General features: G+C 40.3%; 1 protein-coding gene across 1 annotated transcript; it reads right to left on the reverse strand.

The window, feature by feature from the left end:
• Positions 1–1,066: 1,066 nt before the first annotated feature.
• Positions 1,067–25,861, reverse strand: mmut (methylmalonyl CoA mutase). Its single transcript, XM_028953651.1, has 13 exons — positions 25,803–25,861; positions 24,345–24,785; positions 22,462–22,829; positions 22,233–22,390; positions 21,969–22,140; positions 20,618–20,866; positions 19,648–19,759; positions 17,230–17,345; positions 14,326–14,441; positions 13,562–13,693; positions 12,488–12,635; positions 10,513–10,680; positions 1,067–1,691 (listed from the first exon to the last, which is right to left on the reverse strand). Exons 2-13 carry the CDS (start codon positions 24,751–24,753, stop codon positions 1,563–1,565), a joined length of 2,277 nt encoding a protein of 758 aa, XP_028809484.1. The 5' UTR covers positions 24,754–24,785; positions 25,803–25,861; the 3' UTR covers positions 1,067–1,562.
• Positions 25,862–26,108: the final 247 nt, after the last annotated feature.

The following is a 26,108-nucleotide window of genomic DNA, read 5'->3' on the forward strand; positions in this document are numbered from 1 at the left end:
CCAGGTTTTTTTTTAGCTGTATAGCTTTAAAATTCAGGGAAGGAGGCATGTCTCAGAGTTGTGTTTTAAAAATAATCATGATGTCTGCTGTAGGTTTTCTCAGTATAATTTCAAGCATGGTATATTGTGTATTTTAGTGTGTACCTAAAATGGCTTCACAGCTGAATTTCATTTGAAACAGTTTTTGTAGCACATTAATTAAATTTTTTTTTGTGGAGCATTAAAACCTGAAAATTGTTCATCTTCAAACTTCAATTGAGAAATTTCTTTTTCATTTTTGTATTGTCTTGTTGCTAAGATAATTATGGATATACTCACATAGCATTGAAGCTGTGACAAATCAGGGTGAAATGATATTAATGAAAAAATTTCAAGATGACTGGGCTTCACCATTACCCAGACTCAATCGAACAATGCAAACCTTCATTACACAAGGAAGAGCAGAAAATGACCAAAGATGGAGCAGGACAAAGATGTGCTGCCACAGGAAAGCTCTGCATCGACACATGTCTATAAACTTGAGTCTGGGGGATATTTAATCCAGATCATCAAAAAAAAAAAATAATAAATTATTTTTCCTGACCAAGTCCAGAATCCACATTAGAGTATTTGTGTTCTAGGCCCAGTCAATTTAAATATGTGAAAATTAAATTCTCGGCATTAAGCGTTTCATGTTTTGGTCAAAAGGTGCATCTCTCCAGATGAAAAACACCATGAATTACCGACTGACCTGGATTTGTCTGAGAAAACTGCACAGAATTTCACAGGAAAGGGAAATGTGTTTGAACTCATATCAACAACCCCTCACCTTCCCATGTGGACACACAATCGTTACACTCTTATCCATCCAAGATGAGGGGCTTTCATTCTGTCAGAAGGTTTCAAAGCATCAGGGTGTCAATAAAGAAGAAACCGCCTTAGAGGCCAAATCCCCGAGCCTAATTATGGCAAAATTTTTGCTTTTCTCAAGCAAAAAGAGGGTCATTTAAAAGGCCTATTGATTGTTAAAAGCTCTTGAGGAGGCGACTGCATGACCAGTCAAGAGTACAGACAATCCAACACAATGTTATTAATGCAACATATTTAATACGATATAAACATATGGTGCACTACATATGAATCACTGTACAACAAGTGCTTTACATAACTAGGAACACACAGGTAAGAAGTTAGGAAGAGTCCGGTTAAAATGAATAATAGTGAATGTGGAGGAAGTGAAAAGAACGCATTATTAAACGAAACCAAAAATAATTTCTTTTTAAATCAATGGATCATGCCAGAATCTGTAAGGCACAAGATATAAGTTTGGAAAAGCAATAGTTCTTATCAATAGCACTGTTTCATTTCATTTTCACATATTTGCATTCTCTGTGGTGCACGAATGCCTAAAAAGGTCTTTTCAGCATATTTAATTTGAGCACAACCGGGCAGGTTTAATAAAGCAGAATCTCGCGTGCACAGTTTCAGTCCAGGAGTGGATAAAACTGAGCGATGAACCAACATGACACTGTTCACACGCCATGCAAGCTGCGTTGCTGATGATCGTACAGCGTGCTCTTCTTTTACGCAGCCTGACGAATCTTCTCCAGGTTTTTTTCAATGTTATCGATGACCTCCACGGCCGCTTGAGGAATTCTTGTTCCCGGTCCAAAGATGCAGCACACACCACTCCCATAGAGAAACTCGTAGTCCTGCCAAAACAGACGGATTTAATAAACAGGAAAACAGGCCTCAATCGATTGAGATTTTATTTCACAGTTCACATTCACACAAAGGTGCAGATCCCTGTTTCCCAAGTGCTATAATAGATGAAGCATTGATATAAATAATTAGATTAAAAACTAGAAATAACCACTAACTAATTATCTGAAAGTGGAAAAAAAAACTACCATTTTTGTTTTTGTGTAATTATTTCTGTCACTCAGAGGGCCAACCTTCTTGCAAATGATATTATTGACAGGACTTGGACACTTTGCATTCTCGTACAGGTCTATATAAACCTGCCTCCATCAATACATGTAATACGTGCAGAGTAGCACGAGCAGTGCTGCCAGATGCCAGAGATCTTTCGACACACAAATATCCAATTCAAAGCTGCTCAATCTGGCAACATTTTTCAAGATAGTTCAAGATATTTCCTCCTCCTCTGTTTACTTCTGGTTTCTGTCCTCATTTCAAAGCCTCAGCGGCATCAGGAAACATCACAAATATGACCTCTGATGTTTCCATTTTGGAGCACAAACCCACCATGGACCAAACATTCAGACAGAGTATCAGCACTTTAATGAAATGATTCTTACACAACATTCCAGGATGCTAGATTTTTCACCTCCAAAATATCCCCTGCAGTGTTGCACAAAACTCCTCAGAATGTCAAGTCAAATTTTTAACAAGCATCTGATGTACATTTCTCATAACAAGCGGCCATCAGTTGACCTCTGGCCCAGCAGAAGGAGATAAAAAAAAAAAATACAGCATCATTGAATGGTAGCAAAACCTTGAGAGATTAAATTGTTTGTAGGATACCAGCTTTTTGGTTCTAGAACTTTTCATGTTGTCTCCATGGAAACAATGTGATCGTGCACTAGCAACATATAATGGGTTATTATGACCCAGACTGAATTTGGATTTGCATGCTGATTTGCAAAGCATCCGCCAAGATATCAAAACTTTCAGCTGAATTTGAAATGTAGTGAACTGAACGTGCATGGTCACACACACAAAATATAATTAAGCAAGTGTTTTGAGGCATTAACATGCAAAATGACAATAATAAGGCAACTAGTAAAAGTTGATGAAAGCAGTCTTGGCCTTCTCTCCGTACAGATGCACATAGGGTCTATGCCAGATGCCATTTACTAGTTTATTAACCAGCGTGCTTAGTTTTCAGTTGAGGTCTCCTTTGTTTACAAGCTGGAAAGGAATTCCATTTCAACTGTTCTCTGATCCAGAGATTCAGGCACGGGCCGGCAATATGTGATAGCCAGGGAACATCGGGGTGTATTGACAGATCAACTAAGAGATGTCATTCAAGAAAATTTGATGACCTTCTAAGACAAACAGATCTGAGGCCTGGTGAATCCCACAGAGACCCTCAAGACCAGCCAAGCAAGGTGACGCTTACAGAGTAGAAAGCCAATGGAAAAAAAATCACCTTCATCTTAGCATATAATGCTCCCTATTTACTTTCAGGTCTTTCTGCAGGTTTAAGGAAGCAAAATTTAAGACTTTTAAATACCTTTTTATGGGCACTTTCATTATAAATTTTCCTCACGATTTTTTGTTAAGGGCCCTAAATTTTTGTCAAGACTCAGCTATGGGGCAACTGCAATATTTTTGTTTTCTTATTTCAGGGCTGCACGATTCGGATTTAAAACAAAAAAAGTCATATTGCGATTACTGAGATCAATATTGTGATATGATAAATGGCACTTGGCTGCCTAGCAATAAAAGAAATTACATAAAATTAATAATTACAAAATCTTTACATGACTTCAAATGTTATTTTCCCAATACTGCAGCTTAATAAAAATAAACAAGAAAATTTTCAAAAACAGATACATTTTAAAAAAGATGTACTATGTAGGAACTGCTGGATATAAATGGGATGTTCTTGGTGCTGCCAAAATTTGTCAAGTTCTTGCATATTTAACAAGTTCACCGTTGCCCAGCTCCATATCCATTCCCACCAGCTGTAGCTATGACATCACACACACGACTTGGAGTGCCTTAATAGAGCAGTTCTGTTCTACGGGGTGGGTATGGCTTTGAACAGCAAATTAAAACAAAGTAAGAACTGAGGTGTGGTGTTCAGATAAAACCCTGTGAAATTAATAAACCCCCTGCAATAATACATTCGCTGTATTTATTTGGCTCATCACCTGCCACAGAAGAACAGGAGTTAGTTTTAAATATAATGTATTCATGGTCAACATCACTTGACTATGGTGGACGAGATCACTCTGCGCTTTTTACTTTACTGCTCTTTTTTTATGGCTCTCTTTCTCTTTTCTTTAAACATTGTCTTTAACTCATTTGCACACCTTCACCCTACCAGTTACACATATTTTATGTTAAAGACGTAAAAGTGTAATATTTGGTTATGTTTGCGATATTTGCATATTGGTTCATTGTATACTTGCAACATTTGCAATACTGTGATCTGTAGTCGCAAAAAGCATTTCACTGCATATCATACCGTGTGTGACTATGTATGTGACAAATAAAATTTGAATTTGATTTGAATTTGAGATTTGCAAATCAAATTAACATTTAATACATGTATTTATTACTTGCAAAAAACTAACCAATCGGCAAAACAAATTTACAAAAAGTTAATCGTATGGAAAGAATAGGTACTATAGACCAGAAAATCTCAACCAGATTAAAATAATATAAATTGATTTCCAGTTGTACTCTGTGTTCCCCGAATCCAGCCTGGAACAGGGCAAGAACGGTTAACAGACTGAAGTGAGACTGAGCAGCCGGTCCCGGTTTAATCAGTTGGTAAACTTCAAGAAAATTACATATGTTGTCGCTTCAGTCAATGTACTCATAATATAAATTGCATCATTTTGTGTTCATGTAATAGTGTGATCTGACACCGTGATTGTGCAGCGTGAACCCGGAAGTGCGCAGCGCACCACAAGCTTCGGATTACTGAAGGCTAGTTTTGATTGATTTTGAAATAAAATAAATGAAGGAACATTCTCTTGCATCCTCATTATTCCTGATTCAATAAAACCAGATAATCTTTTAATGTAATTAGAAAATGTCTGTCGGCAAATGCAGAATTTAGCCGTCTAGCACCATAGGCAGTTCTGCTAATTCCGATCTCATACACAAAAATACAAAACGCTTATTAGAAATGTGCCCAATTATTTAGCAGTTACCAATAAATACATTTATTTAGTGTGAAGTATTTTTAATACCTTTAATTTGAAGATTACTAGCCATTTTTAATGATATTTAAAGCCTTAATTTATAAATCACAAATAATGATGATTAATTTAAAGGGATAAAGCTTGCTACAAATCATATTTGATTATGTGATTATGAGCTATATAACACATAAATGTTGTTGTTGATATTTAGAACAGAGACTAGAGTGGGAAAGAGTGAAGCGGAGTGAGAAGTAAATGATCCAGCAATTTATTTATTTATTAAAATTAACACAAGTGCCTTGGTAGTAGGGCTGCACAATTAATAAAACTTTAATCACAATCAAGGCTACAACATTAAATTAAGTCTACAACAATTTAATTAAGATGATCGTCTGGGATATTTAGATTTAATTACCAAACCACGAGGGGGCGAACAAGATCATAGACTGGGCAGTAACCTTGAATAGTGACAAAGTGAGACGTGTGAAGCTGTGCGCACACTTGCAAGAAAGTGTCTCTCATGTTGGGTTAAAAAAAAAAAGTCAGTCATATTTTCACAGGGTTTCTAAGCTCATTTGATCGCGCTTCTCTGACGGTACGGGCGAAGATGCTGGACTTTTGCGGCTATGTATGGCTATAATAACGAACAAACAAAGAATCAATGCATAATATTTCATAACATTTTTCATCTTATATGTTAAAAGTTATTCATGAAACAAGATTATCTGTCTTCCCAACCCCACCCCAAAGAAAAAGCACAGCTTCTGTTCTGACACCTCTATATTTTTAGGGCCCTATAGATTCTCCGATGTGGAAAACCTGGGCAGAATTGCAGAATCAAACAAATAACACAGAAATGTTAAGTTTAGAGTGGAACAACCCCCAAACTATTTATTATGAATTGGAAGAACAACTCTTTTGTAATAAAATATGTGACAAATCTATACAAAATGCCTCTGTTTACGGACATACTGTGTTATAGTGGCTTTGGTCATTTCTTAAGCCAGAAAATGTTGACAGAATGGTTTTCATCACCAAAAATCTGAAAGCCTTGTTCACTTGCAGTTTGTTTAAAATAGAAAGTGAAACAAAACGTAGTTTTACCTAAAATAATGAAAAATTGTGATTAATAACAGTGATTGCAATAATGATAAAAATAACTGGGATTGTCATTTTTGCCATAATTGTGCAGCTCTACTTGGTAGCTGTGTTTAAAACTCCTTCTATCTTTCTGTAAGGATAGTCTCTGGCTAGGATGACTTTTTCATTCATGTCAGACACACAGGAAGTAAACAAAATGCAGCTGTTTTAATTGCATTAACACATTTGAATTTAATCACAGCGATTTAAAAAAAAAAAAATCCTTTTCTGGATTTTATTTTTTAATAACACCGTGTGACCCACAGTGGAGTGGGTGAGTGGAATGACAATGAGTTAAGATAATATATCTTCCCTATTCTATTTCACACTTGAGGAAATTAAGTTATGAGATATGAATCACTCATAATGCCCTAAAAAGGATGTTCCCTCTTGATTTGCTTTAGCACTGCCATTCAAGTGATTGGTAGCCAAACGAGTGGCAAATGTTGTTAAAAAAAAATCTCATGAGTCTGCTTCGTTATGGATAATGATGTTTTCACTGGAATGTTCCCTTTATAGGGGAGGCATTTAATATTTTATTCATATGCTAAACTAGCCAGTCACTTCAAGACAATGATGATACATTCAAGACAGGCAATCAGAACGGCACGTCATCACGGAAACTACACGTCTTTATTTAAATTTGTCAAATTTAGTCCAAAATGACAAATGGTATGTCTCAATGTGCATTAGCAGGCCCTTACAAATAACACCCCAAAACTGAGAATCTAAAAGTAACTTAAGGGGAGAAAACAACTCTTTCTAAATCTCTTTCCAACTAAAAAAAATGTAAACAAAATGCTTGAAATGCTATTTTGAATTTTTATCGAAAGCAGATTTAGAGACTGAACATTTTTGATCAAACAAATGTACAGTCCCTGTAAAAACTCTTGTCGCGTATCTATTTTGTAGAAACACCTGCTAATTAACCTGGTTTTATTCATCAACTGGTGTTAGAAATAGCTCATATGAAAAGCTCAAACCCTACCAAATGATGTTTAATGCATTGAAATAAATTAGTTTAATTCATCATTTGATTTGATCATTTTGATTTGATTTATCATTTAATCAAGACAGAAAGGTCAAATTTTGGCAAGACAAAAGTTGTCGCCTATACAAAAATATGTCATCAAATTAACCCCAGACCATGATGGGCTTTGGATTTCTGAGCCAACAAACAGTCCTCTTGAGCAGTTGTCTTGCGGGGTCTGCCTGAACTGGGCTTGTCAAAAACGTCTCCAGTCTCTTCAGATCTTTTTCTTCAGTCTTCATCCTCTTGATAATCAACACTTTAGTCTGAGGGTGAATGTTAGGCATGTTTGCAGAGGTCTAGTTGCAGTTGATTTGAAGGTCTAGTGTTCTGGGCTTCTTTTATACACACCTGACACCTAATTCATCCATTATTAGTCACAAGTGAAGCTCATATGACAAGGCGACAACACTCATGTCTTTGCAAAAATTTACTTAATGGGCTTTTCAAGCTGTGAGTATTAGAATACTTTTTGATAGTTTCGTTTTGCACTGAAACATTATTACAAAAGCTGTTGGAAATAAAATGAGGCATTTCTTGTAAAAAAAAAATAAAATCTTGATTAGAAATACATTTCGGCAGAACTTGAGGTCAATTTGCTCACAAGCGACAAGACTTTTGTCAGGGACTGTATGGTAATAAATGGGGTAAAGCCTCTAGTTGTAATGAAAATTGAGCTGGGAGCACGTCTGGAGAAACAAATCCAGGAAAATGTTCTCTCCCGTACACAAGTTGTTTCCTACGATCAAACGGGAGGTGATACAGTGCAGCATCACCATCAATGCTGACATGCTGCACCGACACAAGACGGCACTCTGGCGAGAGTTTGCCGGAGGTGGGGAATTCCGCTCCACTGGCTCCATCAGCTTAAACGTGAGGCTGAAAACACGAGGCTGTGTACTGACCCTTCATGCAGCGCACTCATCCGTTCCCTATCAGCTCCGCCTCAGCTGCCCACTCAATACAGGACAACCAAAGTGGCCAGTGCAGCGGCAGACGAAATGTCTTCTATTGGAAAATTGTGGTGAAAAAAGTATTTTCACCAAAAAAATATATATATTTTGTATAATGTAGTATGCAAAGTTGTCTGGTAAACATGACCAAACAAAATGTCGAGATTTATATTTGGAGTTCAAGTGATGTTCTGATCCCCTTTTAGGTAAGTGGTGAGAACCCCATGCAGAGAGTAATAATAGTTTAGCAGACCAGTTGTTCTTGTAAAACATCCAAGCTTTCTGAAAATATACTGATCCCAATTCGATAAAAGTTTATATTTGGCAAGGTTCAGGTTAGTTACTTCTAAATTTCATGTTTTTATTTCTAGGAAGCATAGTGGTGTGTTATGTTTGTGTGTATGTTTGCATCAATGTTAACATGGACATTCCTGTTTAAGTCAACATTTATGTGCACGTGGATCACAGATGTCGAGGATTAGGTTTATATTTCTGGTTGCTTAGCTCACACATAGGTCAAAATCTTCATCTGGGATAATCATTCAATCCATGATGTATGGGCCATGATGCATCTGTGTGAACGTGGATAACAGATGTGATTTGTTGACTATTAGGGTTATATTTCTGGTAGCTTAGTTCACACATAGGTCAAAATCTTCATCCGGGGTCTCATTCTATCCATGATTAATCTGTATGGGGCACGATGCATGTGTGTGATTTATACCCCTAGTATCGGTGCCTTAACAAAAAAATAAAATAAATAATAATAATAATAATTATATATATATATATATATATATATATATATATATATATATATATATATACACACACACACACACACACACACACACACAATATATACACACGTGGACAAAATTGTTGGTACCCTTCAGTCAATGAAAGAAAAACTCACAATGGTCACAGAAATAACTTTAAGTAATAATAAATAAAAATTCTCCGAAATTTAACCAATGAAAGTCAGACATTGATTTTCAACCATGCTTCAACTGAATTATTTAAAAAAATAAACTCATGAAACAGGCCTGGACAAAAATGATGGTCCCCCTAACTTAATATTTTGTTGCACAACCTTTTGAGGCAATCACTGCAATCAAACGATTCCTGTACCGGTCAATGAGACTTCTGAAGGGTGCCTTTTCCAGACGGCATGTTTCAGCTCTTTCCAAAGATGCTCAATCGGATTGAGGTCAGGGCTCATAGAAGGCCACTTTAGAATCGTCCAATGTTTTCCTCTTAGCAATTCTTGGGTGTTTTTAGCTGTGTGTTTTGGGTCATTGTCCTGTTGCAAGACCCATGACCTGCGACTGAGACCAAGCTTTCTAACACTGGCCATCACATTTCTCTCTAGAATCCCTTGATAGTCTTGAGATTTCATTGTACCCTGCACAGATTCAAGACACCCTGTGCCAGATGCAGCAAAGCAGCCCCAGAACATAACAGAAACTCATCCATGTTTCACAGAAGGGACGGTGTTCTTTTCTTGATATGCTTCATTTTTCCGTCTGTGAACATAGAGCTGATGTGCCATGGCAAAAAGTTACATTTTTGTCTCATTTGTCCATAGGACATTCTCCCAGAATATTTGTGGCTTGTCCACATGTAGTTTGGCAAATTCCAGTCTGGCTTTTTTAATGATTTGTTTTCAACAATGGTGTCCTCCTTGGTCATCTCCCATGAAGTGCACTTTGGCTCAAACAATGATGGATGGTGCGATCTGACACTGATGTTCCTTGAGCTTGAAGTTCACCTTGGATCTCTTTAGAAGTTTTTCTGGGCTCTTTTGTTACCATTCGTATTATCCGTCTCTTTGATTCGTTATCAATTTTCCTCCTGCGGCCACGTCCAGGGAGGTTGGCTACAGTCCCATGGATCTTAAATTTCTGAATAATATGTGCAACTGTAGTCACAGGAACATCAAGCTGCTTCGAGATGGTCTTATAGCCTTTACCTTTGACATGCTTGTCTATAATTTTCTTTCTAATCTCCTGAGACAACTCTTTACTTCGCTTCCTCTGGTCCATGTTGAGTGTGGTACACACCATGTCACCAAACACAGTGACTATCTGGAGCCCTATATATAGGTCCACTGACTGATTACAAGATTGTAGACACATGTGATGCTAATTAGTGGACACACCTTGGATTAACATATCCCTTTGGTCACATTATTTTCAGTCTTTTCTAGGGGTACTATCAGTTTTGTCCAGGCCTGTTTCATGAGTTTATTTTTTTAAAACAATTCTGTTGAAGCATGGTTGAAAAGCAATGTCTGACTTTTATTTGTTAAATTTCATTGAATTTTTATTTATTATTACTTTTGTCAGATTCAAGTTATTTTTGTGACCATTTTGAGTTTTTCTTGCATTGACTGAAGGGTACCAACAATTTTGTCTTTGCGGTTTCTTAAAAATAAAAAAAACGTGTCAAAGTGTCACAGACATAGACATTGTTTCAAGCACCATGTGAAGCCATTTGTAGTTACCTGAGGGGGGATGACACCACCACAGATGACCAGAATGTCTGGGCGGTTAAGGTTCTTCAGCTCCTTCACAAGTTCCGGGACCAGGGTCTTGTGACCAGCTGCTAAAGTGCTGACACCCACACAGTGCACATCTGCATCCACTGCCTGCTGGGCCACCTCAAGTGGGGTCTGTTGTTGGGGGGAATAAAATAAATAAAAAATTATATATATATATAGACACACACACACACACACACAGTTACATTTAGGGATTACATTACATTAGGTACAGATGGAGATGAAGATGTTTTATGTTTGTGTCTGATATGTATGCATCTGGTGCTGGCCTGGCCCGTCTGACAGATTTTACCCATCCCTGTTCTAAAGGGTTGTAATGATAAGACACAATTTCCAGACTGCGCCAACAATTTTAAACATGTTTTGGTATGAAAAAATAATTACACACCAAGAACTTGTAGTTTGCAGTACATTTACGGCATTTATCAGATGCCCTTATCCAGAACGACTTACAAATCAGTATTTACAGAGAGTGTCCCCCTGGAGACACTCAGGGTTAAGTGTCTTACACACTAGACTACTACCTCCAAGTAGTTAGCTTACCTTCCAAGCTGTTTGTTCTTGTTTCATCTGTTTGTGTACATCCTGAGGATCCCTTTGATCATTCATTAGCCAACAAGCCTCAAGTTTAGTGCATTGCAGAACGATGAGTAAGAGAAATAATCCTGGATTATCTTGACTATTTAACTGAAATTGATACGTGAATTGTATTAACATATGTAAATCACACAAACACCTGAATTTCAGGAGCGTTTTATTGCAGCTTTTAAGACAGTTAAAGGAGAATAAAATAAAGGTAATTGCTGTAGAGATCTTTAGGTGGAACATCTTATTTGTTGCTGGCAAAATCCTTAATATAAATGCAGTGACAATAAAAAAAAAAACAACGGGAAAATAAATGTTAAACCCGTCTACATAAGGGCTTTAATGGTTCACAAACCAGTTCAAGTTGAAGTGTAAAAAGGTAAGCATGTTCCCGTAACCATCGCGCTAGGGTTTTTTTTGGCTGGCAACACCCCCTTTTATGACGCTTTATTGTATAAATACGTATCACGCCCCGATTTTAGAAAACACTCCTATTAAATGGCGAATTGTGGCAGCTTTAACACTCTATACCAACCACCCGCTCCCCATTGCCCATGCAGAATCTGTAACTCCCCAAGATCTGCAAACTGGATTTCTCCTTTAGCATCATTTGGGTATCCACACACAGGAGACTTCAAGTGCTTCAATGGGAGTGGTCCCTCATTTGGGGCGTTTTTTGTGTGTTCACTTTGTCTGTGATTGGGTTCAGGTCCGGTGACAGTGGAGGCCAGGTCTCCACTTTTTGTTAAGTACATAACTCCACATGTGTTCATTCATAGTTATGATACCTTCGGTGAGAATCTACCAACGTAAATGGTCATGAAAATAAAGAAAACACATTGAATGAGAAGGTGTGTCCAAACTTTTGGCCTGTACTGTATATTCATTGAGGTCTCACACTGTGAATTTTTTTACATTGAAGTTGTTTCACTCTCCCTGTGCAATTTCCACTGAAATTCCACATTCCGAAAGCAACAGACAACCGGCATGGGTTTAATCAAGTCAAGAACTCATACATTACATAATATTTCCTGCTTACATTATTGGAGATATTCAGTTGAATACGTCAAACAACTGCTAACAGTGTTAGAACCTATGCTTTTGCGAGAATATTAATTGGGCATATTCGATTCTAAAGAGAGCCCCAGAGAAGACTTTCATTTTGAAGATTGGCAGTAGCAATTATCAGTGTTAGCGTTGTAAGGAAAAGAATCTGATTCCTGGAATCTGGCGTCTGCAAGCGGGGGTAGCTAGGCAACGCAAAAGTACATGGACCTGACTTTGAAAAAGCTTAAAACACAGTCCCGCTGTGATACTTCTGACAACATCTTACCTGGAAGAGCGGTCCTACATCAACATCAAAGCCCAGGTCCGCAAATCCAGTAGCAATGACCTTAGCCCCCCTGTCATGGCCGTCTTGACCCATCTTTGCAACGAGGAGGCGAGGGTTTCTGCCCTCGAGGTTCCTGAACTGTAGGACCCTGAGCAGAAAATCAGAGAATTCATCATATAACCCAATTACATTTACATTTATGACATTTGGCAGACGCCCTTATCCAGAGCGACTTACAACGTGCGCCCATGTTACCGTCAATGAAGTGATCAATTCCAGTTCATTAGGACCCCCAACTATGAATACAATCTTTTTATTCACTCTTGTTGTAGATTCTGTACACAAGTTCGACAAAAAGAAGTTTATAAGTTAATCTAAATATTCTCTAAAAAGGACGGTCTTGAGCTGCCAAAAGTGCTCGGTGACTGAGCTGTTCTGACCTCGAGGGGAAGTTCATTCCACCACCGAGGGGCCAAGACGGAGAAGAATCTAGATAAATGTCTTCCTTTTACCTCCAGAGATGAAGGGACCAGGCGAGCAGTACTGGAGGCTCGGAGTGTACGAGGTGCAGTGCGGGGTGTAATAAGGGCTGTGAGGTAGGATGGTGCTACTCCATGTTTGACTTTGTAGGCCAGCATCAGTAGTTTGAACCTGATGCGTGCAGCTACTGGGAGCCAGTGGAGGGAACATAGCAGAGGGGCGGTGTGGGAGAATTTGGGAAGGTTGAAGATCAGTCATGCTGCTGCATATTAGTTGAAGAGGTCGGATGGTACATAGAGGTAGACCAGATAGAGTGGGTTATAGTAATCCAGTCGTGAGATTACTAAAGACTGAACCATAGCTGGGTGGTCCAATTAACCACAAAGGGCAAAAGAAATAAATAAATCATTAGAGAGACTGTAAAAGGTCATCATTCAATCAGGTTGCACCCTCAATTTTTACAGCTAAAACACATCACACTGATAGAATTCTACACGTTTGTTTAGCTCTCAAATGGCAAAAAAAAAATAATAAGGAGATATTGAAAAGTTATGTAAAATGTAAAAGTAATTGCGATCCGGGATAGTATCTTACCGGCTGTTGGCAAGAGCAATCTCTTCATTCTCTCCAAACTCGTTCCTGTAAGCGCCGCTCACCATCCGGGTGCTTGCTTTGTGCTCACCAAACACAGTTTTCATTGCATCTGTGATCTCTCCCACTGAACACCTTCAGAATACAGATATTTTACTGTAAATCATAATCAGAAACATTGCTGCCTGCTCTCCACTTTATCCCACTACAATTCAACAGCATCAGGTGGTATGATGCATTTACTTGCGAATATGCCCGTGCCAGGATATTTTACATAAAAAAAATGTAAGTTTGAGTTGTGCTAGACCACTACACTCCCAGAATCAGGTTTAGTACAGATTAAAAGAAATAAACATCCAAAAGAAGGTTAAAGATCATTTATATTGATCCCAAATAACACCATGGCAAACATTGGTGAGTATGTTCTGTTCAGTTTTTAGGCATTGGGGAACATTTACAAAATCACAAATTCGTGATCTTCTTGTGTACACACATAATTCATAAGTGACCTAAGCTGCACAAACTATACAAAAAAACACAATAATACAAAAAATAGAGAAAATATTACGAATAAGAATATTACTTTATGAAAAAAAACATCTGTTAATTCTGTATTGGAACAGGAATCAGAATATGAATTATGGCTTGGCTTCTCATGCCTGTAACTGCTCCACACGGTTATATTCCAGTTAAGCCTCATCAAGACTAATGGCCTCATCAGATGCTGCGTCCTAAATGAGACGGGCGTGGCAGGTTCGGTTGCTGACCTGGCGCGGGCAGCTTCCACAGCCAGGGCCAGCAGGTTCCCCTCCCTGGTGCGGGCGCACTCCTCGATGGCAGTCAGGCAGCGTTTGGCCAGCTCTGGATCCCGGCTCTCACGCGCCTGCACAAAGAACACAGCCGGAGGCTCGGTGACCAGCGGGACCGACAGTGTCACACCTCCAAATGACAGCAATTTATTTTAAATTTTACTACTGTAACCTGTGGTTTAATTTTGATAAATGTAAACAGTCCGGTTGTTAAAATATTTATTTAACTATTTGCACCATCCTTGGTTAAAACCCTGATAATAGTGATGTTAATGTGTTAACATAAATGCGTTACGTAGCGTTATCTAGAATAAATGTAAAAGATGAGAGAATATGGAATGCAGCGGAGGCTCCGATGTTTTGAGTGACCCGCGACAGCAACACACGTGACACGGAACGTGATGGAGGGGAAACGAAGAAATTATTAATGAAGGGCACTCCAAACCTCACAAAGTGTCAGAAGTGACAGGCTTTCAGAGCAGCCCTGACCGTGACCCCCCTTTACATGAGTAGGTGCAGGCAGTAATGAGATCTCTCCCGCAGGGGTGACAACGGAGTGACTGAGAAAAGGGGGTGCTGTGGTAAACTACAAGCCAAGTTGGCCCGAGAGGATCGAGCAGCTTCTGCATTTGTGTGCTGGTGAAGAAGCAGCTCGCCCTATTTAAAGCCCTGCGTGTGAACCATTCATTTTGCACCTCTAATATTGTTAAATCTCTTTTTTTTCCCCCCCAAACACCCCCAATGAGAAACACTTATCCTCAGACTGGCCATCATAATGTTGATTGAATAACAAGCTAACTGGGAATATCCTTAGGCTCAAAATACTTATTTAATTCAATAAAAAGGTGGCTTTTTAAGGTAGATTAAGGTATTTATGTTCTGTGAAATTGTCCAGCCGGACTCACAGGTCACGTCATGAGTGAGTATCAGTAATACTGTGGATGGGACAAGGCATTAAATAATATTATACAGTGCATTCCGAAAGAGTCATGTTTTTCCTTTTGTAATATATATTTTCAGACCCTTCACTTGGTATTTGGGGGGGTAGTGGCCACACAAAGTCCTAGGTTCAAACCCCACTTACTACCATTGTGTCCCTGAGCAAGACACTTAAACCTGAGTGTCTTGTTTGGCACAAACAACAATCACAAGTCATTTAGAGAAGGCCCTACAACCTTGGCAAATCTTTCTTTTAAAATTTTTGGATATTTTATCATGTTCAGGTCCAGACTTCAGCAGCATTATTATGCCACCAGCAGTTTTAGCCGTATGGACATCATTACGTCATTGGGAAGTGTGGACAAACAGTTCAATCTTTGCTTTACCCGACTACAGTCTGAGTCTGATTTGATCACTGGTTTCATGGCTATCTGCCTTTATCCCTGATCACACATATTGTGTGATCCAGGACAAGACTAGTGGTTGTTCCAAATTTTGTCCATTTGAAAATGACGACACATTTTTGTCTTTTTTTTTTTTTTTTTTTTAACAGTTCTCTGGACCTCATGGCTTGGCTTTCACAGTAACATTCCCAATCAACCAATGAACCTTATATAGGCAGCTGTGTGAATAAATCATGTCTAATGAATTCAATTTGGCATTGGAAGAGTAAGATTCTGCAACATTCCACAGGGTCATTGTGGAGCACTGTGTGTAGACTGATAACAGAAAATATGAATTCATCCATTTTAGTCTAAGACTGAAGCCAGCATCATACCAAATTGTGAACAAATAAAAGAAGCCGGAAACCATACAGTTCCACCCAAATGAGGCAGTTTCAATATTATATAAACGTGTTGCATTTTACATGCAAGCTGATGATATATGGATGCATGCAGGAATATGTAGATACATATTTTATCCCAACCCTACTCTTCGGGGAGCCTGCACTTCAAAAGTCCAAAAAGCGTTTATGCCTTTGAAAGGCATTAAAGTCTCAAAGGGATGTGGATCGGTGGTCCGACGTCTGACATATTAATAGTAGGTTCCAGAATAAAACAATCATGTGAGCATGATTTGTGCTAGTGACACTCGTCAAGAATAGACTTACACAACCACTCCCTCGGGCATGTACTGAAAATACGAGAAGGTCACTAAACAGTGTGGATGATCTGATTGAAAAGGGCAACAAAGACAGGAACAAAAGGTTAATCTGAAACCTGCCTTATTGCATTGTTTGTAGCAACTAATTATCATGACATATTTTTATGTATTTTGCAGAATAATTTACAGACTGAAATTACCATGGTCAATTTAATTTTGTTCCTCCCGATAAAGTTGGTCATCTTATAATAACATAAAAGTGAAACATGCAAAATAAGTACATTTATTTGAATCAGTACTTGGACCTGGAGGATAAATACTAAAATGGCAGAACATAATTCTTGTTCACCAAATTCCTGGCCCACAGAGAATGTAAAACACACTGATCTTCAGACCTATGATGAGGCAGTGCCAGATACTTGTAACTTTATTTGAGCATGTAAGAATTCTGAAAAAGGACTTCATTGTCTGCCCATCCATAATTTTTTAGATATAAATCAATATAAGTCAATATAAGTCAATATAAAAATAAATAAAGGCAACGACCCTTGATAAATACACTAAGGTCAATATAATGGGAATATCTAAAACCTTAAAAACTAAAAATTCAGGTCTGTATTGAGAGTAGATGAAAAATGCCATCAATTCATTATCTTTCCAAATGCAGGCTAATTTATATAAATACACTGCAACAAAAGCATTAATATTTTTGTCTTAATTTTGGGCTTTGTACTAAAGTTATACAAAGTTTGATCTTGTTTATCAGTAAACATTCAGCGTCCAAATCAAGTGTAGTGTATCCGATTTATGGACACCAACCTTTCTGAGCTTCTCAATCTGCTTGTTGCGCACAGCGGTGTTATCAATCGCCAGCACGTCCACAGTCTCCTCCTTCTCCAGGCGGTACTTGTTCACGCCGACAATCACCTCTGAACCTGGAAAGGGGGACAGCATTATGGTCAAGAGAAGAGCTGTTCCAACTACAAATGTAGTGCATCTCCATGGCTTGATTCTACTTGGAGTCTTATAGGACAAATTTTAATTCACAAAGCACAGTCAAATCATACAGTACAGGCCAAACGTTTGGACACACCTTCTCATTCAGTGTGTTTTCTTTATTTCCATGACCATTTACATGACCAGTTATGTACTTAACAAAAAAATGTTTTATATTCTAGTTTCTTTGCTCTGGTTACTGCTTTGCACACTCTTGGCATTCTCTCTATGAGCTTCAAGAGGTCGTCACCTGAAATGGTTTTCCAACAGTCTTGAAGGAGTTCCCAGAGGTGTTTAGCACTTGTTGGGGTCCAGCTCACCCCAAACCATCTGGATTGGGTTCAGGTCCGGTGACTGTGGAGGCCAGGTCTCCACTTTTTGTTAAGTACATAACTCCACATGTGTTCATTCATAGTTTTGATGCCTTCAGTGAGAATCTACCAATGTAAATGGCCATGAAAATAAAGAAAACAAGTTGAATGAGAAGTTGTGTCCATACTTTTGGCCTGTACTGTATATAAAATAAAAACAACAAACACTGTGTTAATGTGTCTTTAAATGGGTTTTGTATGTCGTTTGTTTTTGACATGAATAATATGAAAATGGTTCTCATATTTCTGTTAAAAGTATAGTTACTACAGCAGTCACACTCGCAGCAGTTGAGACCTTGGAGATTAAGGTTAGAAACCACTTTAAATGATGGCTGGGGCGGTCCACAGCAGTGGTACCGCACTTTACTGACACAACAGCAAACTGCACTGCCCTTCAAGTCTATGGAGGAGGATTTCAAGGGAACAAGAGCCAGAGAAGTGGTACAGCACACAGACTCTAGTTATCCAATGGTAGCCAATGCGGGGATCCAAATTAGGACAGTCACTTTTCTGCACCTCTCAAGCTACATCAGGTTGGATGGGAAGTGTTGATGGACAGCCATTTTAAGATCTCTCCAAAGATGTTCAATCGGATTCAAGTGGCCGTGTTCCTAGGGTTGTTGTCCTGCTGAAAGATGAACCACAGAGAGCGCTCTGGAGCAGGTTTTGATTCAGGATGTCTCTGTACTTTGCTGCAGTTGTCTTTCCCTCTATCCTGACCAGTCTCCCAGTTCCTGCAGCTGAAAAACATCCCCAACAGCATGATGCTGCTTCACTGCAGGGATGGTATTGGCCTGCTGATGATTTTCTCCAAGCGTGACGTATGAACTCTTTGGTGTGAATGCCAATCTTTGTCTCATCAGACCAGAGAATTTTGTGCCTTTTTGTAAGTGGCTTCCATCTACCCACTCTACCATACAGACCTGATTGGTGGATTGTTGCAGAGATGGTTGTTCTTCTAAAAAGATCTCCTCTGTCCACAGAGAACCTCTGGGGATGGTCTGGAGTGACCATCATTAAAAATAGGGGACACATTTCGTTGTGTGCACTGTGTGCTGTTTCACAATGACAATCTCATTAGTTTCGATTATACTGTCGGCTATTTATGTTTTGCTGCTTTTATCTTGTAGTCCACTTTCTGCCTTGACAATGTAAATTCCCTACTTGAGGGACTCATAAAGGATCATCTTATTTTATCTTATCTAACCTGCTTTTCAGACCATTATGTCAAGTTTCACATTCATTTTAACTTAAAGGAGAACAGATTCTTTTCAACCCCTAACTAGACCTTTGGTCAAGCAGAACAACCAAGCTTTGTGTCAACATTAAATGTTTGCCAACCTGCTCACTAAGGCGATTGTTAAATGCAGAGGACATATTTCGTTGTGTCACTGAGTGGGGGTTGCAAGTTACAGGCTATAGCCTGTAAGAGTATGGAAACGGGAACGTTGACAGAAACTAGCTGCATTACTCAAACACCATGATGCTTAACCATGAAGTTTCAGTTCAATGCCAAAATGAACAATATGCTAATCATAATTCAAAACAAGGCATGAAAGTGAAGTTATTGTCATTGTGAAACACTACGGCGCAGCACACAGTGACACAACAAAATGTGTCCTCTGTATTTAACCCATCACCCAGGAGGCAGCCATGACAGGCGCCCAGCTAGCAGTGTGTGGGGACCTCGGCGGCTCGGGATTCAAACCGGCAGCCTTCTGGTTACGGGTCCGTTTCCTTAGACACTAGCCACCACTGCCCCCAGGTTTTGCAATCTTCTCAGGATAAGGATTATTATTTTACTATTGTTGTAATATCACACTTATCAAACCTACATATTTCTTTCTAATACAGACATAAACAAGTATACCTGAATCTATGCGGGCCTGCCTCCGAGCTGCACACTCCTCAATGCGTAGTTTAGGGATGCCCTCCGCCACTGCCCGAGCCATGCCACCCATATCCTCAATCTCAGTGATGAACTACAAATCAAAAAGATATAATAACTATATAATATAAAAAGAATAGAAGGAAATTGGTTTATAAACTGGGGCAGCAGAAAATAAGTCTCTTACTGGCAATAGACTGAAAGTTCAAAAATGGAATAGCAGTATGCAAAATACTCAGTTCAAAGAATTGTAAAAAAAAATTCTAAAATCATCTGACAAAAAATAAATACACATTGTAATTCAAAATACATCATTCATGGATCCTTCCCTTCAATTCCATCATGGTTGTGGTTGACTGGTCATGTGACTGTGGTGCTGAAGCAATAAATACTATTTTCTGTGAAATAATCTTCCATTTAATGATGAACTTTGGCCCTATAACTCACCGACGATCCTTTGTGCTGCACCAAAGTACTCAGCGATAAATTGATTATTACAAGCCTCCCAGTTGCAAATAAACCCCTCCACGTGTAATGTTGAGTGGTGTAGAGTTGCAGACTGTGCCTCATCTTCTGCCCTAAGCAGTATGTCTGTCACCCACCAGCTATTCATCAAAACGGCACCGCAGACCCACTCTAACTTGGGGGTGTGATGCATGCCTCCACAACTGTGACACTGATACTGTTGGATCAGGCCCAGAACGCCACAACCCAAGAATATTTTTTCATGTGGTCAGAAACCGATGAACTGCTACAAGGTGACAGGTATACAATACATGGCAACAGCTGGGAAATAACTTCTATCTTTGCACTTTTTGGATTCTCCAAAAGGGCCGGAGTCCGTTTAATTGTCAAATGTGAAGATTTGAATATCTCGACGTAGTACACCATATCCATTATGATCGAGAAGCTGTCCTATTGCAATGAGCATGGTGAAAGGCCCCCTGATCACCTTAAGGGCACTGTTATAGATGTCATCTGTGAGCGACTCCATCATATAGGACCCTCCCCACGGATCTGCCACTTTAGGGATTCCAGACTCCTCCTGGATTATAATCTGGGTGTTGCGGGCAATTCGGGCGCTCTTGACTGTGGGCAGACCCAGAGCCTCGTCAAATGAGTTGGTGTGGAGTGACTGGGTGCCCCCAAACACAGCTGCCATGGCCTCAATCACGGTGCGAATGACATTGTTGTAAGGGTCCTGCGGAGGGGATAAACATTGTTATCGTGAAATAAAGTTAACGGTCACCATCAGAGCAGAAGTCACCAAAGACACAGAAATGGAAATGCAAAGAATACATAACAGCAGACAATCCCCCCAAAAACAGTCCTCACTCTTATCTTGGGAACATGGTCATTTTCATCTGATGTTGATTATGGATTCAGCCATAAATATGAAGAATATCTATAGAACACATAATTAAGATGCCCTTCCAAAACACATTTTCTATATTAAAATATTTTCGAAAGAACTGACACTGTAAAGGTGCCACTGAGCAAAGTCCCCACACACTGCTCCCCAGGCGCCTGCCATGGCTGCCCACTGCTCACCAAGGTTAAAAGGTGATGGTTAAAAGCATTTCTTCACATTTCATTGTGTCACAGTGTTTCACAATGATTAGCACTTCATTTTCACTTCATACATTCGGAGAACAAATCTTAAGAGGAAAAGGCAATTCTACTAAGCACATGATGCATCATGAAATTTTATATTATTATATTTAGACATAATTGTACTATGCAGCTCTTAAGCGCAGCACATGTAGCAACAGTTTCCATTGGTACTAAATAAAGGAACATTTAACACACAATTTCAGTATTGATTTCCCGATCAGCAAGTCAGTTTCCCCACTCATTTCATTGTATATATTGAAACTGAAAGATACAAGTAAAAGCTGATATGCATGCTTGGAATAAATAATAATGATAAAAAAAATTTTTTAAAAAACCCTAACCCTCAGCTATATAAAGTCACCACTAGATGGCGATGCATTACTGTATTCACGCAGACCGGCTGTCAGGATGCCTCATATGGTCTCCAAAAGCTATAATATTCCAAACACAGACAAACAGTTACCTACACTCCTGGGTCGAATACACCCTTAAGTAGCTTTAACCATCAGTAGAGGAAACCATGGTAGAGGAAATGCCCATTCAGAGGACAAAGTTGCATCTACGTTTCTACTTCTGTGATTCCAGACTTCATTACACTGAAGAGCAGCTGATTGATATGTCGCTAGGCAACTAAACCCTGTGAAAAAGTGCATCGTGAAGATAAAGCCCAGAATGAATGAATGCCCTACCTGCTCAGTCAGGGACCACCCAGAGGTCTGGCAGTGGGTCCTGAGTAACAGCGACTTTGAGTTTTGGGGCTGGAACTTCTCTTTGATCAGTGTGGACCACAGTCGCCTGCCTGCCCTCAGCTTGGCAATCTCCATGTAGAAGTTCATGCCGATGCCCCAGAAAAATGAGAGCCTGAAAGCAAAAGAAAGATTTAAAATAAGAAAAAAGTATTGAAGTTATTGAAAAAATCACTTATTACAAGCTTGATGTATCAAAATGCAAACCTGGGGGCAAACTCGTCAATGGAAAGGCCAGCTTTCAGACCAGTTCTGCAGTACTCAAGCCCGTTCGCTATGGTGTACGCCAACTCCAAGACTGCATCTGCTCCAGCCTCTTGCAAATGGTAGCCGCTGATTGAGATGGAGTTGAATTTTGGCATGTACTGTCGAGGGACACGGAGAGATTACGCATATTTTCAACATTTGTCAACGTATCTTTTTCGCTTGTACGTACCCTGGACGTGTAGGCGAATATGTCTGCAATAGCGTGCATGGACGGCTCTGGAGGAAAGATGTACGTGTTGCGCACCATGAACTCTTTGAGGATGTCGTTTTGGATGGTGCCGGTCAGTTTCTCTTTGGGAACTCCCTGCTCCTCCCCGGTCACAATAAACATGGCCAGAATTGGGATGACGGCTCCATTCATGGTCATGGAGACAGACATCTTCTCCAGGGGAATCCCATCGAACAGCAGCTTGGTGTCCTCCACGGTGTCTATGGCCACTCCAGCCATGCCCACGTCCCCGTGGACGCGGGGATTGTCTGAGTCATAGCCGCGGTGTGTGGGGAGGTCAAAGGCCACCGAGAGACCCTGCTGACCAGCTGAATTCAGAGTCAGAAAACTTTATTCATTCCAAAGGAAATTACTTCCATCACAATACTCTAAAGTATCTTGTAAAATATACATAATTAAAAAGAAATAAAAAATATGGAGTGATTTCATATTATATACAGTGCTCAAAAAGGGAAAGGAAACCCTTTTATCAACACTTAACAACACAACGTAACTCCAAGTCAATCACACTTGTGTGAAATCACATAATAAAACACTGATTGACAATCAATTTCACATGCTGTGGTGCAAATGGATTAGACAACAGGGGGAATTGCAGGCGATTAGCAAGACGTCCCCAATAAAGGCGTGGTCCTACAGGTGGTGACCACAGACCACTTCTCAGTTCCTGTGCTTTCTGGCTGATGTTTTGGTCACTTTTGAATGCTGGCGGTGCTTTCACTCTAGTGGTAGCAGGAGAGTCTACATCCCACACAAGTGGCTCAGGTAGTACAGCTCATCCAGGATGCACATCAATGTGAGCTGTGACAAGAAAGTTTGCAGTGTCTCTAAGCATAGTGTCCAGAGCATGGAGGTGCTACCAGGAGACAGACCAGTACATCAGGATCAGGACCGCAAAGAAAAATGATCTCCAGCAGGCCACAAATGTGCATGTGTCTGCTCAAAACAGACTCCAAGAGGGTGGTATGAGGGTCCGACATCCACAGGTGGGGTTTGGCATTTGCCAGAGAACACCAAGATTGGCTAATTTGCCACTGGCTCCCTGTGCTCTTCACAGATGAAAGCAGGTTCACACTGAGCACATGTGACAGCCCTCCATGTGCTCGCCAGAGGTAGCCTGACTGCCATTAAGAACCGAGATGAGATCAACAACAACAACATTTAGTTCTTATTTAGCCCAAATTCACATACTGTATGTCTCAATGGGCTTTGGCAGGCCCTAGAGTTGACACCCCCACACCTGACCCTTCCTCAGATGCTCAGACCCCTTGTGAGACCCTATGCTTGTGCGGTTGGCCCTGGGTTCCTCCTAATGCAAGACAATGCTAGACCTCATGTGGCTGGAGAGTGTCAGCACTTCCTGCAAGACGAAGGCATTGATGCTATGGACTGGCCCGCCCGTTCCTCAGACCTGAATCCAACTGCGCACATCTGGGACATCACGTCTCGCTTCATCCACCAATGCCATGATGCACCACAGACTGTCCAGGAGTTGGCAGATGCTTTAGTCCAGGACTGGGAGGAGATCAGTCAGGAGACCATCCACCACCTCATCTGGAGCCCAGGCGTTGTAGGGAGGTCATACAGACATGTGGAGGCCACACACACTACTGAGCCTCATTTTGACTTGCGACTCCAAATCCAGACCTCCGTGGGTTGATAAATTTGATTTCCATTGACATTTTTTGTGTGATTTTGTTGTTCACACATGTAAAGAACAACATTTTTTGTAAAAATAAGACATCCTAGATCTGAATGAATGAAATATTCTTGCGTTCCACTTTTTTTTTTCCTCAATTTGAAGCAAACCTACCATGTCTTACCTTTGATATTGTCCCTGTAGAACTTGTTACTCTCCTCCACTGTACTGAAACCAGCGTATTGCCTGATGGTCCAGGGTCTGTAGGTGTACATGGTGGGGTACGGCCCACGAGTGTAGGGGAAAACGCCGGGCAGCTCGTCTGCCACGCCCGCTGTATCGGCCTGCGTGTACACGGGTTTGATGGAAATGCCCTCAGGCGTGCGCCAGATCAGGTCCTCGGGGTTCTTGCCTTTCAGCTGCTTCTTGGCCAGGCCGGCCCAGTTTTCGTTAAGACTGGCATCTTTGCGCCGGACAGTGGCCGTGCGAAAGTGTCTGTGCTGGTAGGTGTCCAGGTCAGGGCCGGCTGGGTGTGATGCGCCTAGAAGCCTTCTGACCACCAGGGATGCGCAGGCCTTTTGTGCGGTCAACATGCTGCTGAGTTGAACAATTTGACATGGGACGCCTGCAACATGAATTAGAAAAAGCATTTTAAAAAGAGAGAGAGAGATGGTGTAAATAGACAACTAATGCATTTGCAAGTGTACTGATAAGATGCAATATACTTAAGAAGTTATAAACTGTGGCTTATCCCTATTGCAATGCTACAATAGAGGACAATCAACATGCACTTCATCAGTGCAATGTCTGTAAAGTGCCAAGGGGAATTGTCATTATTAATAATAACTACTACCATTAAAAAAACACAGAATGTCCGACTTAAATACGTAGGACTGTAAAAGACGCAATTTGCAATGCCTTGATCCGCGCAGGCCACCTGCAGAGTCCAGTGAAGACAGCAGATGAAGACTGGTCCATGAACTGCTAACAAGACAACTTAGCATGAAACGAAACCAGAGGGTCACCACATCCATCACCACCATAACAGCTAGAGCTATAGGGATCTTCAAATGGACCGTTAGTATTATTATGGACTAAAAACCTGCTCTGCACGGTCCAGTAATTCCAAAAATGGACAGATGCTCTATACTAGACTGTGGATTTTACTATCACCTACATTTACAGCATTTATCAGACGCCCTTATCCAGAGCGACTTACAATCAGTAGTTACAGGGACAGTCCCTCCCTGGAGACACTCAGGGACACGATGGTAGTAAGTGGGATTTGAACCTGGGTCTTTTGGTTCATAGGCGAGTGTGTTACTCACTAGGCTACTACCACGCTACTACAAACTAGACGCTCAGGTTACACAACATCTCATATTATCAAAGCAACGACGTGACACGAAAAAAGTCGAATAAGTTCAGACCGAGAGCGGGTTTTTTATTTTTTTGTCCCAGATCTTTTACTGCGCAACGGAGATCCCGTCAGATGTGCCGTCTTGCACCGGCCTACGCGCATCTTTTTATCGCTCGTGTTTGACTTAGAGCCACGGTAGTATTTTGCGATGCGCTGTGACGAGTTCGAATATGCTGCCAGCGGCCACGTGCCGAAAATAAACGCGAAAGAAGCAACTCTGACCTTGTATTTACAGTCGTGCTCCGCGGACGCTGGTGAGGCGTGCGACGCGTCGGCCAATCATATAACACAGCGCTTTCAACCGGCCAATCATATTACACGGCGCTATCAACCGGCCAATCAGGGGCTCGCTTTTCTTCTTTTACGATCTTAGAGTCGCGTCTATTATACGATGCTGCTACCTGCTGGAGTGGAAGACAGTAGCAGCAACTTCATACCTGCTCTCCAGGTGTAATTTCCTGTAGACTCGATAATAAATACAAACGTGATGCAAAGACTAAATAATATTATACCAGCACAAAAATAAAA

This window comes from Denticeps clupeoides, chromosome 14 (assembly GCF_900700375.1).
Source record: "Denticeps clupeoides chromosome 14, fDenClu1.1, whole genome shotgun sequence".
Taxonomy (NCBI): domain Eukaryota; kingdom Metazoa; phylum Chordata; class Actinopteri; order Clupeiformes; family Denticipitidae; genus Denticeps; species Denticeps clupeoides.